Below are 16,405 nucleotides of genomic sequence, written 5' to 3'. Positions count from 1 at the left end.
TCAGTGTTATCAGTGTTCAAGCTCTGGATACTGATACAGACGGTGGTAATTCACAGCTGAAGAAGAGATACATGCTCAGCTGAGTTTCCCTCTGGAGATCAAATGTGGTAAATAAAGTAATCCCACTTTCTGTACCTGAATAATCTGTTTTAGAACAAACCCAAAGCAAAATACGTTCTAGAAACTTGGATCCGTATCCGGGATACTATATCCATATCTGGGACAAAATATTCCCAAATCTAGCAGTAAAAAATGATGGGGAAAAAATGTTTGTTTGGTTTTTTTCTTGGACATTTAAAGGGAATTTGTTGAACATGTGCTGATGGACTGATGATGTAGATCTTAGTTTGTCAGAAGTAATCCACAGCAGTTAAAAAATGAAATAGCCTTGGGTATACTGATGTTTGTAGTTGAGCGTGCTCCCCATTCACCATCTCTTTTATCCAGCAGTAACACAGTCGTCTTACACTGAGCTCGGTTCAGCACAACAAAAAGTGCAAATCAATTTTGGAATTACAGCAGCATTTTTCTTCATTATTTACTCTTCTTGTTGCACCGTAAAATAATGAGATCTGATTCGAAGTGGCAAGGTGAAAAGCAGATGAACAACACTGGGTAAAATATTTAACAACACCAGGGGGCAATACTGCAGTTTAATTTACACCTGACAGTAAGGAATTCTGCACTTGTGCAGTGCATGTTCAATATCTTTTGTTTTCTTTCAGGTTTTATAGCAGTCTGAACACGTCTTCCTGATGGCTTTTAAGCATCCTGTCTACTGTTCTTTTTCCTCTGATCTACTTAGCTCCTTTGTTTTCTTTGTTCCCTTCCTCTGTTCCTAGTTTGCAACAGACTTGTTCTATTCATAGGAACTTATGAGGGAAACATGCAAGGTAATAAGCAGTGCTTCTGATAGATAATTAGCCACTGTCCCACAAATCAACCCCTCCCCTGAGGCTGATAACTATTTGGAGGACATTAAAAATCTGTTTAAGCAGTGTTTGTTTGTTAACGACTTATGTGAGCACGCAAGCATACATGTGAGCAAAAATCTACATAGTCACGCTGATCTAACCCCTGTGAGCCACCCCACACAGGACGACATCCTTTTTCTAATCTATATTTCTTAACATTTTGACAAACTGGCACAATATAAAGTATGAACTTGCAGTATGCCTGTGGATGTACACTATCACTGGATTACGTTGATACTGAAGAAAACCTGACATGATGATTCTAAGGCAGATTGTACCCTCCTGGACTCACCAAATATTATTAATAACACTGAAACGAATTAAGCAGTTTCATGTGTTCACAATCGCAACACCTTTTTTGCTTTTTGGGTCTCCTTTCATGGTACTCGCTCTCTTATATTGTGCAAGGGTGGCGTGTCATTAGTAGCAAAGAATTGCGTGTAGATTTATGTAGGGAGGAGGTCAGGATGGACAGATGGGTCTAACACTGGACTTCCGCTCAGGCTTTTTTTTTTTGACTTCCAGACTACTTAATTGTCAGCAATACTGGTGTTCTAAGAGAACTTACACCACCATGAAAATAGTTTCCCATCAGACACGTGGAGCACCCAGAGGACAGACCTGGCTGCACACAAGATGGCACAAGGCAGGAACATGATCATTTTAATTTTTAATTTAGGCTTTGCTTTTCCATACTTGCTGGCTGCATTATGTACCAAAGTGGTTTCTCAAGATACATGAGAGAAACAAAAATGTTGGTACATAATTTAAAAAACCATTAGCTCAGATTAAAAACATTTCCCACAGAAAACGTACAATATCTGAAACAAACTTAACGAGAAAAAAATGAAAAGAAAAAGTCATTTTAAACAAATACATTCTTCCTACAACAGTAGCAAATTTACCAACCAGTGAATTTACCAGTTGGTCGTGACACATACCGTCTTACATTATGATCTTGACCCACTGTTTCTGCATGAGCTCTGTGTGACGCCCAGAAAACATTAATAATGGCAGATAAGTGTTGGGTGAATTGCTGTCAGGCACCAGCATGAATTTTGACACTGATTGTAGGAAAATAGTTACCTATAGAAACAGTTACCTGTCAGTTCATTTACAACTCGTTGCTCATATGTGAACCATAAATGTACCAGAACTAACAGACAGACAGTGGGGCAGCACCAGCCAGGGCTCAGTCCAAACCTGGACTGACCATCCAGTACACGTGGTACGGCATGTATCTTAGACCACTGAACCACTGGGATGCCCCATCATTTGGAATATTGCACAGTAGTGTTTTCTACTCAATATTGTTGCTCTATATAAACCAAACACGGTGAGAAAGTCTGTGCGATCAGTCTCACTAAAATGGCCATGCAGCCTATATGTGTGTGTGTGTGTGTGTGTGTAGGTGTGTGTGTGTGTGTGTGTGTGTGTGCTTGTGAACCATTATGAGCTTGTGGAGAGGTCATTTGGCTGTTGACTCCCAGTCTCTGCCGGGAGCGGCTGTATAATTGCTACTCTAATTAGTCTCTTTTGCCAGCCGGTAATTCATAGTCACCTTCAAGTACTTCACCCATACACACACTCACACACACACACACAGACATGAATATGGTACATCCTGTACACACACACACACACACACACAGGCTGTTCTTCTGCTATCACTTTCTTTTAATTGTTTCTTCTATTTTTGTAATTATAGGCTTTCAGACACCCAATTTTGGGTGCTTACAACAACTGACATGATAATGGTTTCCATGTTGACACAAGCTGACGATGATTTATGGCAATTATGTGTTAGCAAACATCACTTTTTGCTAATGAATCTGGAGGCTAAGTATCACTGAGGCCACACAAACAGGAAAGGATGACAGCCTTAGCTTTAGTGATACCAACATTCATTGAGCTGTTTTACAATTAGTAACATTTTGTCTGATTTTGTGCAATTTGTAGAATCTCATTAGCATATGAAGTGTCTGTCGACGGTAAAAGACAGAATACCACAATTGTCAGGCATCAAAGTCCTTTTTTTAATCTATGTTTGCTAGATATGAGTGTGGTGTCAGTCTTCTTCTTCTTCATCGAATGCTCGGTAAGAAAACAGAAAAGGATATTTTACAAAATGTACAACTTTTCCTTTAAGGTTTCAGGTGAATTTTCAGGTGATTCATTAATCAGTGTTTGACTGAAGTTGTAAACCTTTGATATCTGTACTTTGCTGTAGAAAAACTGAACAAATTATTATTGTAACACGGATAAAAAAAAAAAAGTGGAAACATCAAACTCAGGATAATTATTATGTTATGTGAGTGTGTATGTTTTCTAAACCAAATCATTGGTCATTTCAAACTGATTAAAGTTCATTCAGGGAGAATTTGCTAAAAAAACACAAAATACCTACTTGTAAGACCTCAAATTTCCTTTTTTTGTGCGTTTTTGCTGGTTTTTGGCCCTGTTATCTCCCAGTGAACCGCATGAGTGATAAAATGTGGTTGGAAGTCAGTACCTTGGTCAAGGACGACGATGTGAGTATTTGTACACCTATTATTCATATCTTTTAGAGGGCAATGAAACTAGAGCACCTCCAGAAAACATTTAATAAGGGAGAACAGACACTTCCAAACAGGACATCCTTTCTGTGAGCTAACAAGCTGCTACATTAAGAAATATACATCATTTATAATTCACTTCTGTTTCTCTTAGACTTTCTCACCTCCACTGAGAAGGTTATGTTCTTCACGTCATTTGTCTGGCCTCATTTTAAGCTTGGTGAAAGGGTGTAGCATGGGCCACGGAAGAACCCAATCCATTTTGGAGCAGATCCAGATCCGATTCATGCACAACCAATTAACAGTGGATCTGGACTATTGGTCTTGGGGGACTGTGTTCTAGTGGCCTTCAACTGTTCTGTATAGGTGTACTTCTTTCATGAATGGGTTCGTATTGTTGCACTGAGGCTCCAAAAAACAATAATAACAAAGTCATTGAATTGAGTGAAAGAGTACAAGACTTAGTACAATGCTTACAGTGATGTCCTTCTACTTCTCCTTTGTCATAATGCAATCATTCCCAGGTTCATTTGGTACCCTATGCCCTCCAAACCCCCAGCCAATCCAATCCCTTCGTTTTACACCTCTGCTTTCACTTTGCCTTTACAGTAACTTTCTCATTTGTTCCCCTTCTCGTCCTCCCCATTGCTCCTTAAAGTCACCTTCTTTCCTCTGCTCATCAATCTCTGTTGTGGATCCTTCCTCCTGCTGGCCCCCCTTAATTCCCTCCCTCCACCTCTTTTACTTCCTCTTCCTTCCATTTTTCCTTCTTTATCCTCAGTCGTGCTTCCCCATGTCCACACTACAAGCTAAGAATGGTTATGTTTATGAGCATCTTTGCTGTCACTCCTACACATGCCTTACCAGTTTACTGGGTACACCTGTGCAATCTAACAACTCTGGGGGAGGGGCTTTATGATGTACATCTTGGTGCACAGCAATAGGACAAAGTGTTTTCCTCATGCTTTCTAGCCTGTTGAGATGTAAATGAACAATACCAAAATGAAGATCCCTGCGAGTGGCTCTGTGAGGATGTACATAAGGGATGAAAAAGACTTCAGCATTTTTAAACGTGGGTCTTGTTTTCACATCATTGTGCTACCGTGTGTCACACAAATATTGTGTTTGAGCTGAATGAACCCTTTAGAACACCAAAGTCACTCAACGACACTGTTAAATGACTGTTTTTTGTCAATGGAGTCTGGTGGCTTTGCAGAGAACTACACAAAAGGTCTCTCTCTGTAGGGATCCTTCCATTGGATGGTTAGACACCCAGAATAACAATCTGAGCCTTTCTGACAGCCCGTCTGACATCTGACAGCTGCAATGCAAAACTTTTTATTTATATATATACTGCATATATATATATATCCTTTAAGCATTTAACATGTTTACCACTTTAATTGAGTGTTAGCATGACAGTTGTATCGATACGAGGATTTTCCAGTAGAAACATTTAGTTTTCTTTCTTACTGCTTTCCTATACTGTTGTTGCTCCCTGAATAAGAGGAACATCTTTCAGTATAATAAAGGTTACAGTTTTAAGTCTTCCTCACTTTGTTCTTGAAGTCTTTTCTTGTATCACTTATTTTCCTCAAACCTCTTTTTTCCTCCCCGTCTCTCTTTCATCTCCACCCTCCCTCTTTCCCTCACTGTCATCACTCTGCCCTGCCACCTTCCGATCGCAGATCTCCTCGTCCCTCCTCGTTCTCCTACCTTTCCTATCTCGTTCCTCCATCTCTTGTTTGAAGTCAGAAGGTTGGGTTGGGGTGACAGATCTCTTAAAGACTTTCAACTCCAAAGGACTCGAGGCAACAACTCCCACAGTCAGGTTCTAATGGAGAAACAGGCAAAGGAGAAAAGAGACCAAATAAGCTGCAGTGAGAAAGAGGGAGTGAGATAGAGGGGGGCAGATAGCAATTTTGTTTTCTTCTCGCCATCGAGTGCCCCAAGAGATGATGAAGGATCTTTGATGTAGGATGTTTCCGTTCTCTCTTTCACTTTCTTTTCTTTGTCCTCTGGTAGTTTCACGTCCTCCCTCTCCTCTGTTTGTGTGGTTATTTATTTCATTTATTCCTTCCGTCTGTCAATTTGCATCAGGCAGAGACACAGGAAAGTGGAGGGATTGGGGAATACAAAACTTTTTGCTTTGCTTTCATAACCAAGGCAAGACAGGACAGCCCTCTTCAACTTTAACTTTACCTTTGAAGGTTTTGAAGTTGACATTTAATGGTGCTGGATTGATGTCAGTGCATTCGTGTGTGCGTGACTGTGTGTCGGTAGGTCTTATTACAAGTGGTGGAGCCTTCTAGAATCGCTGTCTCAGCCTTTCCCGCATAAACACACGACCCCGTTTACACGTGTGCCCACTCTCACAGTGGCCTGTGGCTTCTTTCAGTAGTGTATAGCTTTGAGTTTGAGCTGTCGGAGTTATTTCCAGTCCTGAGGTTTTGTAATGATGCCACCTCTTTCTCTCTCACACACACACACAACAAAGTTTCTCCATCTGTGTCCAGCTGGTGTCTTGCCATGCATAGCAGTGCACCTGTTCTCTCAATCTCTAATCAGTTTTCTGACAAGATGCCGAACTTTTGTGCTATCTCCGTCAACTGAACCTCATCTGACTGTACTCTGAAAGTTAACTAATTCTACCATCATTTAATTGTTTCAGTGAAGTTCTTCATCATCTTGAGGTTTTGTGTCAATGGTAGACTTGTGGGGAAACAGCTGATGGTTTAAATGTATCTACGGACTGAGTGAGAATCAAAATGATATGTTTTTTATCTTTTGACCACAAGATATGATTATACGATGTGCTTATCATCCTGTTCGTACAAGATCTGTATCTTTCATATATATATATATATATATACACATACATATACACACATATATATATATATATATATACACATACACACACACACATATATATACACACACACACACACACACACATATATATAGTATATATAGATAGATTATGTATATATATATATATATATATACACACATATACATATACATATACACACACACATACATACACATACACATCAATCTTTTGAGCACTAGAAAATAACTTGTGCTCACAACATATCATCTTGCACACAAGATAAAAAATATCCTTCAGGTCTGGGGCGCCGTGAAATAGAGTCTGTAGGGCAAAGCATGTTAAGTTTAGTCCAGTTTAGACCATGCTGCTACCAAAATCACAAGAATTTATCTCTGATTAGAGGCCACTCAAGGGCATTTCAGACTCGGCTTGCTGGCCCAGTTCTACATACTTAAACCTAGCTTAACTTTCACGCGTCTGTTTGGAAGCTTTGTCACCGTCAGGTCTACTATGACATTTTACATTAGATGTTGGTTATGATTGCAAGAGGACTTAAGAGGGGTACTTCAGGTTTTTTAAGGGGGGGGGGGGTTGCATAAGGCATATACTGCCTATAGCAGTGGTTCTCAACCGCTCTGGCTTTGGGACCCACCATCACCCCTTAATGACAGGCCACGACCCAAATTGAGGACAATTTTCAACAACTTCTCAAATGTATTTAATGAAAAGATGGAGCAGGTTGAACCTGAGATAGTCCAGAATATCACAATGTGCCAACACAAATCACACAACGATCAACCAAAATGACCAGCAGGTGGCGCTGCTAGAGAGACATTTGAATTAAAACCTAAAAGTGCATCTTAGGGACAAGACAAGGTTTCATTGTTGCAAGTGTAGCTGTGATAACCTGCATCAGTGGATCCACAGCGAACAGCCCTGGATTCATAATATTCAATCAGTAGCACTTAATGAGCCGTTGATCCTGAAGCTGTGACAACACACACACAACACTTCAGTGACTTCAGCCTGGTTTAACACACTCAGTGCTTTCAGGCACAAACAGGAAATAAAACAGCGCAACTGCTAAGAAGTATTTTGAAAAAGACTCAGATGATGTAGCTTCAGCCGAGGACACTCACTCACTGAATCTACGACAGCCAACACAGCACTGTGGGAAACATTCAGTTTGTTCAGAAGCTGTTTTTTTATCCACAAACTCTAAAGAAATTAAACAAGTGCAAAAAGACTCAAGTGTACAAAACTAACTTTTCCTCCTGATTACCTTCTCAGTGGATACTGGAAAACATTGAGCTTTGAAGACAATTAAGCAGCACTGACTTCAGCCTCAGGTGGAACACAGCACTGAGGTTTTAGTCCTCAGTGGAAGAACATCCGTCCCTCAGGTGCTCGGTGTCCTTCTAACCATCAATTAGCACGAAAACAAACTTTACGGGTCTTCGTCTATCCCGTGAAATGGCGGGTGTCAATTAGCATCACGGGGCTTTATCGCCACCTACTGTTCAGGAGTGTGAACAGACGGAACTGCGCTGCATTAAAAATCCCCTTCACAATAAAAGCACAGGATTTTTTTCTTACCTTTTTTTCCCAGGCATAGGCTCGCGACCCACTAGTTTAGAATCACTGGCCTATAGTATATGGTGGTGACCAACCGATAGAGAAGGTGGCCAACTACTGGGCCTCTTGCCAGGTCATCATTGTAAATAAGAAGCTGTTCTCAACTGATTTTACCTGGTAAAATGAAGGTTAAATAAAAATAAAAAAGTATTCTAAATACAGCATATATTCAAACTGATATTGTTTTTTTTTTTAGGTGGCAAAGATACGTTTTTCCAGCCTCCCCAGTCCACAGCAGTACATCACATAGCTTCTGTGGCGGTAATCCTGTCTGCTTCTCCAAAATGGGAGTGCGCCATGGATTAGTACATCATACAGTCCCACTTCAAAAAGTCCATACAAGCCAAATTTACACCAAAACATCCTGCCGAATGTTTAAAGAGCCTTTTCAGCCTCGCAGTATGATTTTAAAGCTTTTTAATTTAAATTATTTAAAATGTTTGAACAAATATTGGCCATCAGCAGTTTAACACTTGTGGTATTGCACTTCAAATACCATGTCAGTCTAGTCCCAAGCTCTACCTCTACAAAGTAGAATGGATATGTGTGGCTATAATTTCCCCCCCTTCTATCCCTGAGAGAGATCTCCAACTGACATCCGAACCTAGCAGATGCAGCATCCTCTTGGGCAAGAGCGCCTTGGCATCTCCCCTTTGAAGCCTGCAAGAGGAAGTCACCCACTAGGCGCTCAGATTCCATATGGGCCAGAGCTCTCTTTGAAATACTGAACAGCGAAAACAGGGCAGATGCAGCGGAGCATGGGAGGGGGCTGTCTGCATGCGTAAATGTCAGAGGGATTAGTGTGTGTGCATAAATTGTTTGCGAGATAAGATATAACCAGATCCAGTTTCTAATGTGACAGACGTGTTAAAGATTAAGAGCACAAGCCAGGTTCAACATGTATAACCCAGAGACAGATTGAAATCATATCTATACAACATGTGTACACACTGTATAGGAACTGCAGGTGCAGGGCTAGCTCGTGTACGTGTTAATGCATGTATTAACATCCAAACTAACTAATCAGTCCCATCAGTATCTGTTACATTTGCAGCACCATCAAATCCACAGTCAGATTATCCCCCCATCGATTCTGAGCACCGACTCAGCACATCGGCATGCAGCATATGTGTTAAGCACCTGTGGAGAATGATCACCAATAGGCCAGATGTTGTACCTCGCACGTCAATAGCAGCAAAAGTGAACCGGATTGATTAGAACTTCCATCTGCTGCGCTAGCACAGTGTTAATAAGCAGGTTGCAGAGCGTTCTTCATTAGAGAGGGAGGCTACCCAAGGCTAAGAGTTCAAAGGCTGTTCCGGGTTATAGCAGACGAGCGGAGAGGGAGAGGTGAAGCACGGCTCAACGAGCGTTGGCACTGCCAAGGTAAAGTGGAGAAACAGGAACAGATATACTCAGAGACAGACAGACAGTCACAAGTGGGACTGTGCAATCAATTAAAATGCACAGCAAGTCAGGGTAAATGTTCAAGCATGCTGGAGAGTGGCACAGTCAAGCGTTGTTCAGACGTGGTTAAACAGGTAGTGTACTAATGCATCTGAGTGAGAGGTAGGCAAATGGGAAACTACTCTGCTTTAAAATTTCACAAGCCAAGAATTAATGTTAAAAAAGTTGTTTTTTAATATTAAATCACAAGGTGGAGCTCTAATAGAGAAACACCTCTCCTAACTGAGACAACATACCATAGCATAGATCGGATCTTCGGCATAAAGAGGATGAGATATGTGATGAACAGGCAGGGTGGTGTGGGGTCAGGACACCGACACACTGGGCATGGGAACGCTGGCCAGGTGTTCCCATGCTACACAGCTCATCCCAGCAAAGAACCTGTAAAGGTGCCAGGGTCTGGGGCCGCAACAGCGATCACACTGGATACAATATGTCACCCATCTGGATGTTAATGCAGAATTATGTTTAAATTCTGCATTGGATCTCATACTTCAAAAAAACAAAAACACACCAAAAATATTGATTTTAATCCACACTTAATATTTTAAAGGAATAGTTTGCTTATTTGCTTTTTGCCAAAAGTTAGATGAGAAGCTTGCTGTAACTCTTTTGTATGCTATGCTCGTCTGTATGCTATATATGTAACTACAGCCAGCAGCTGGGTTAGCTTACTTTAACATAGAGAGTGGAAAATGAGGGGGAGAGCTGGCCTGACTTTGTCCGTTAAAACATCTCAAGATCACAAATTAATCTTTACAAAAGCCAAAGTGTAAAAATGTCAATTTGTGATTTCACCAGGGGTTACATGATGGACAGCTTTTTACCCAGGCACAGTAACTTCCTGAGATCTTTGGCTGACAAGACTGCAGGAAGGCAAATTGTGTTACCTCATTATAGAATTGTGACACAGTCTTTCTTTTTCTCTCTGTGACAGATCTGTGACAAGGAGTGGCATTACTATGTCATCAATGTAGAGTTCCCAGTGGTGACCCTCTATGTGGACGGAGTGACCTATGACCCCTACCTGGTGACCGATGACTGGCCCATCCACCCCTCGCAGATCGATGTGCAGCTCACAGTCGGAGCGTGCTGGCAAGGTGAGTGGACAGAGCTGGGTGTTGCCGATGATGCGTCTCGGTATACTGCTGATTGAGTATAACTTCTAGATGTGAGTAAGTTCAACCATATGGATGATATTATCTGAAGTACTATTACTACGGGACTTGTTGAGCATGGAACGTGTTCTTTTGTCTTGAATGAACATTGTAATTAAGAAAAGCACTTAGTCTGCCTTTGACAAATGATTGAACCAGAAGTCTGGATGAAGGCGTACAATTAAGCTGTCCTCCAAACTGATAGCTACCACTAATTGCTAAAGGGTAGACGAAAGGGCACTTTTTCACACAGTTCAGCAAACCATTGATTTGATCGCCTAAATGAGACTACTCAGTGATGCTTAGCCTCAGATTAAGAGTCAAGATATCTTTTTGTAAGGGAGCAGGAGCAGGTCATCTTGTGTCGCTTTCATCTGCACTGGTGACCCCCCCTACTCCTCCTCTTCCTCCTCCCGTTCCTTTCATTGAGCACTACAAGCTTATAGGAGGATTAAACAGGCCTTGGAAAGAAAGGGGAGTTCAGAGACTATTTCAGTTTTTTTAGTTGGGGGCTAAGCTTCAGTAAAGGCTGTAAGGGTGATACTGAAATCTTAACGTAAACCATTAGCTACAACAGATTGCCTTTTCAAAGCACTGACCTTTAAGTGTCCTGCTTGTTGATTGCAAATGTGTTGCAAAGATGAGCTTATTTGCTGTCTAACTGGCTTCTGAATGTGTTTTTTGAGCTGCGGTCAAAAGGATTTCAGTGCTGTGGCAGTGGGTTTATCTCTATGGCTGCAGGCAACAGTGATATTTTACAATATTTAATTAAATTTCATGATATAATTTCATGGTTCATAACATTTAACAAGTCAGGCAGCATTGTCTAATGGGAATAAATTCTGTCCTGACACACAGCAAATAAATAGAATTCATAATTATCATATTTTAGATATTTATCAATAGGAACCATTCTAGTGTGGCAAAGCAAGATTTTATAGTTTCAGTCGGTAAAACGTGTGCCATCAGGGGCTGCTAACACACATGAGCCTGTCTTTATCATCTGGGCAGATTCAGTGTCTAAAGATGAAGGCACAAATACTTCTTCAGGGGCTAAATCAACCTTCCAACCAATTTCCAATCTTTTTTGGACAAATGTAATCACATTGTAAGGTATTGAACATCAGTACAAAGTATTGACTCTTGACAGAGTTGGTCCAAAATTATAATAACATATCAAAGCTTTTGGCTCGGTAGAAAAGACAATAATGATGACATGATAACTTAGTTCCTGTAACGCTCTGCTCTAGAATTAAGTTTCATCATCTGCTTCATTATGTTTTTGTGTTTGGTTCAGTTCTAACACACTGAGGTACATCCCATCATTTGGTGTGGGGCGAACTCTGGAGACTCTTAAGTGGACTCCTGCGTATCTCATCATCTTGAGAGTAGATGTATGGTTTTAGCATATTTTCAAAAGCTAAACTTCTCTTGAATCACAACTATGTAATCTTTGGTGACCAATGGCCTCCTTTGACACAAATGGTAATTACAGGACACTGGCTCATTAAATTCTGTTGATATCTGAGCAACAAAGGCTACTGCACTCCTCTAAAGAGAGCAAGACCATTCTGGAAAGCAAAGGAAAGCCTTAAACATCTGCACCCACAGCCATTAGACCCACAAAGCCACAGTTGATGGTGTGTGACTTTGTGCTGTAAAGCATTTCACACTTCTCATGGGGTATTGTATGCACTCAACCCTAAATAGCGCAAGGACACTCATTTGGCATGCGGAATGTGGACCCATTGCAGACCCAATATCCATTACAAGTCAGTGCACCATCAAATGATTTTGAAGCAATGATTTTCAAGTTGTTATTCTAATGCAAAATATTTGCATAATGTTGCTTTAAATCTGCTAACCATGAACTGTTAAGACAGTGATCACCAGATCTGTAGAAGCGATGTATAGCCTTTTTTATATGAGATCATTTTGTACCATTAAAACCATTAGAATGGTCAAACTACTACTACTACTACTACTAGACTGCATTGCTCAGTAGCATGTATGAGATACCCGTTGGTGTGCCAAAACAGTGAATTATCCAGCTGTAAAAGTTGCATTTGTACATTTTCATTCTCTCCTGTTGGGTTGGCCCCACCCATCATTCTTCTTTCACCTCTCAGAGTAAGTGCTGGCTGTCATCCTATATTTACCTCTGACCTGCCGGAGTGTGTTCATGTTCAGAAGAGTACAACAGTCCAGTCCAGCAAAGAGCAACACATTCATCTGGCCCTGTTCCTCTTTTTCCCCAACTGTGTGATCACGCAGTGCTGCTCCACCTCCCTGACTTCCCGCAGCAAGCTTGCAGGAAGACGTATTGATGTACAAATACACATGCACAGATTGTAACATTTATATCTGTGTATTTACAGTGTGATGTAGGTACAGATTCAGGTAAACGTACAATAAATCACACAGTAAGTAAGAGACTCTCACTTACACTTAAGTAATGGTGCTATTCCCAGCTCACCCATGCCTCCCCAGTCTCATCTGTTGCTCTTCTGGAAGTGACGCAAATAAAGCCGAGTAAAAAGGAGAATGAAGATCTATAGAGCAAGGAGGGCTGTACAGAGCGGGCAAAGAGAGCTGACGCCACGTAAAAAGCTGCCTCTGTAAAGTGGAATGATCAGCGGTTTTATCACCCATATCATTCCCGCTCTGCACCGTCTCAGTAATCCCTCTCCTCTGTGTCTCTTTTTTTACCCTCTGTCTGGGACCCTTAATGGTTTCTCTGGCCAGGGCCTGAGCTGATAACATCTGTCAGGGTGGGACAGAGTGGATAGGTGGATGGCTAGAGAGAGGGCAGGAAAAGAGGAAGAAAATAGTAACCTGAGTGAAGGAGGGAGAGCAGGTGAAGCATAAAATGGAAAGAATGGGTTTGGCATAGTTTGGTATATGTGAATCCTAATGTGGTCACGAGATTTTATAAGATAGACTGCTGCTCCTCTGGTACCTGGCAGGGTGTCAGCAAGCACTTCAACAGGAGATGGATTTAAATATGCAGAGCAGATGTGGTTATTCCACACAAGCGAAATGAGAGATGGATAACCAACATTCCAGTGAAGACTGTCAAGTAAGATCACCGTGGGGCTGCCATACCCCACAGTGAATCAGGTGTCTGAGCTTTACAGCGTATGGACCCAACATTTCACAAACTGACTTCTTATACATCTGTCAAACTTTCCGTTTTGTCACAGCACATACGCAGTTAGCAATGTTAACGCCAGCAGATGTACCACTTGATATTCTGAATCAGAATCAGAATTCCTTTAATAATCCCCAGGGGGAAATTGCATTTTGTTACACACAGCTCCAAAAGGATAAGAATAAACTTCAAACACAAAAGTAATAATAATGATAATACTAATAATGATACAAATAATACCACTACTACTAATAATAATACAAATAATACCACTACTACTAATAATAATATATAACAACATGTACATTCAGAGTGGGGGATGTATTATATAATACTAATAATACTAATTATATAATTATATAATTATATTATATAATATTCATGTGTTTTGAAACAACGGGCCCTTGATTTCAAACACAGAAAGACGAAAGCAGGTTCCCATTACAAGCCAGGGAGCTAACAACACTGTCACTGGCTGATATTAGCGCCCGTGGCTAGCTCGTTAGCTAGATAATGTAAAGCTAGTCGTTTATCTTAATAAACACCGGTTGTGTTCAAAATCATTCACCTCACTGTCTCTGGAGTTATATATATATAATATATCTGACACTCATTTGGTCTGCACCGTTAATTATGTAGATCTGCCATTTTCTTTTCAGCGCATGTAGCCTAGTGCTTGGTTAGTGACCAGTGGTCAGTGGTGATTTCCACAGCACTACATAATAGAAAGCTCACCACAGTGAGTAGTGAGTGATTGAGGACACGGACGCTGAGCCTTTCCTAACACTTGTAGTTTTTTGGTATTGGAGCAGCTAAAAAGTCAGCCACCCAAAGCCTAACAGGACAATTGGTGTTCAGGAGAGGGATTTAGTGAACTGTCAATTGTCGACAAGACAAATAAGAAGTCTGTTTCCTCTAAATCACTCACAGTAATTTGGGAGCAGGTGCATGAGGACGTGCAGTTAGCTCCATTAGTTGCTGAGGGGGCGAGACCTAAACTCGGGAGATATGAAAACACTGAGTGAGCAGCAAAGAGAGAGTGATGACAAAAAGGCACAGAGTTCAGGTGTGAGAATTTTTATAGCTGCCCCCGTGTTTCCATCTGGCCAGTCAAGAAAAAGACTTCATCAGTCTCTCATCTGGGAGGGCAGGCAGGCAAATGACAAGCCAGTTTGTTGATATGGTCCCCTGGGTAGTTCAACCAACCAGCAAGGCTCAGTTGTCTGCTCCAGTGGCATGAAGGGAGCTCGATTCAACCGGCCATAGGACACAATGTGGCTGCTGTTCAGCAATCGTAGGGATGAAATTAAATGGAATGTGTGCAGTCGCTTCAGTCCGAATCTCACGTGTTTTTGCACCAGGAAAGTAGCACATGATGAAGTGTTTCCAGTGGTGGTCAGCTGGGTCCCCACCTGCACTGACCGAGCTTTCAGACCCTGGATGCATCACTTAGGGCAGTGATACATGTACCTGCACCATCATCAGGGAATTCTGGGCACCTGGGTTAAGCTTGACTTTGTTTGATGAAGTGTAGCCAAGGATTTTGAGCGGAGGATTCCCTCAACTCCATTTACTCTAGAAGAGTAATTCTTCACCAGTTGGATTACCCACTTCAAAAACTTCTTTGGGTGGAAGACTTGCTGCAGTAACCTATATAATTTCTACAGCCTGTTCTCCATATTCATGTGTTTTATCACTCCAAGTTGCTTAGCAGCCAAGTGATACTTGACCTAATGGAGGCTATTTAAAGGAGCACTCCAGTATTTTTAATTCTGGGCCCTGCAAACAGTTTTTGTCTAGTAGATCAGCTGGCTGCTGCAAACAGGCTGTGAAAGGCCTAAAACGGCCGCGACACAATCCTGTGGGGTAAGTACGGCACAATATTGCTACTGATAGGCTCAGATTATCATTATTATTATTATTATTAGACATTTACAATAGCAATCTGAGTTTGTCAGTGGAGAAAACAAGGATGTGCTTTGAATGGGCGCAGCCGCCCCAAAGGATTACATTGCAGCCACTGCAGCCTATTTTGTAGCTGCTGTTAACATATTTTTATTTTATTTTATTTTTTATTTTATTTCATCTATTATTATCTATCTATTATTTATTCCCACTATGCTCTTCTATCCCAGCTGATTGAGCAGCCTATAGGGAACATACCTACAGTGCTTGGACATCTGAATGATCTGGTGATTGCTGTTTATACATACAAAGTAATAGTTTGTGTCTGTCTGTCTGTCTGTCTGTCTGTCTAACACAAGGTTAACACAAAATAATGAGCATAATAAACTGTGATTGAACATACACCAACTGGCATTTGGACTTTGGAAGAATATGCTGAATTGTTGGATAATTCAATTATAGATACTGGCACATTCCCAGTGGAGACAGAATTGGGATAGGTATGAAAACAACACAAAAAGCCTCTGTCTGCTGCTTGCCAACAGTTGCTTGGGAGCAGGTGTGTTAGGGTAAGGAGGTGTTTTTTCGAGGCGAGGTAAATTGATAGGGAGACAGAAATATTGTGGAGACAAAATGTGGTTTGGTCGTGCACCTTGGCTGTATCGTTACCCATCAGTCATTGCTTCACTTCATCTTCTAAGTATTTCTGATGTATGAACAAGTTT

At 41.2% G+C, this 16,405-nt stretch overlaps 1 protein-coding gene across 1 annotated transcript in view; it reads left to right on the top strand.

Moving 5' to 3' along the window:
• LOC139199577 (calsyntenin-2-like) overlaps window positions 1-16,405 on the top strand; it is a 145,806-nt gene that overhangs the window by 108,837 nt on the left and 20,564 nt on the right. The window contains exon 10 of the mRNA XM_070828626.1: window positions 10,405-10,567. Within this exon, the coding sequence (XP_070684727.1) occupies window positions 10,405-10,567 (163 nt within the window). The remainder of the gene's footprint in view (window positions 1-10,404; window positions 10,568-16,405) is intronic.

Source organism: Pempheris klunzingeri, chromosome 4, assembly GCF_042242105.1.
Source record: "Pempheris klunzingeri isolate RE-2024b chromosome 4, fPemKlu1.hap1, whole genome shotgun sequence".
Taxonomy (NCBI): domain Eukaryota; kingdom Metazoa; phylum Chordata; class Actinopteri; order Acropomatiformes; family Pempheridae; genus Pempheris; species Pempheris klunzingeri.
Note: the sequence above shows the minus strand (reverse complement) of the source record. Positions and strands in the feature narration are given on the sequence as shown.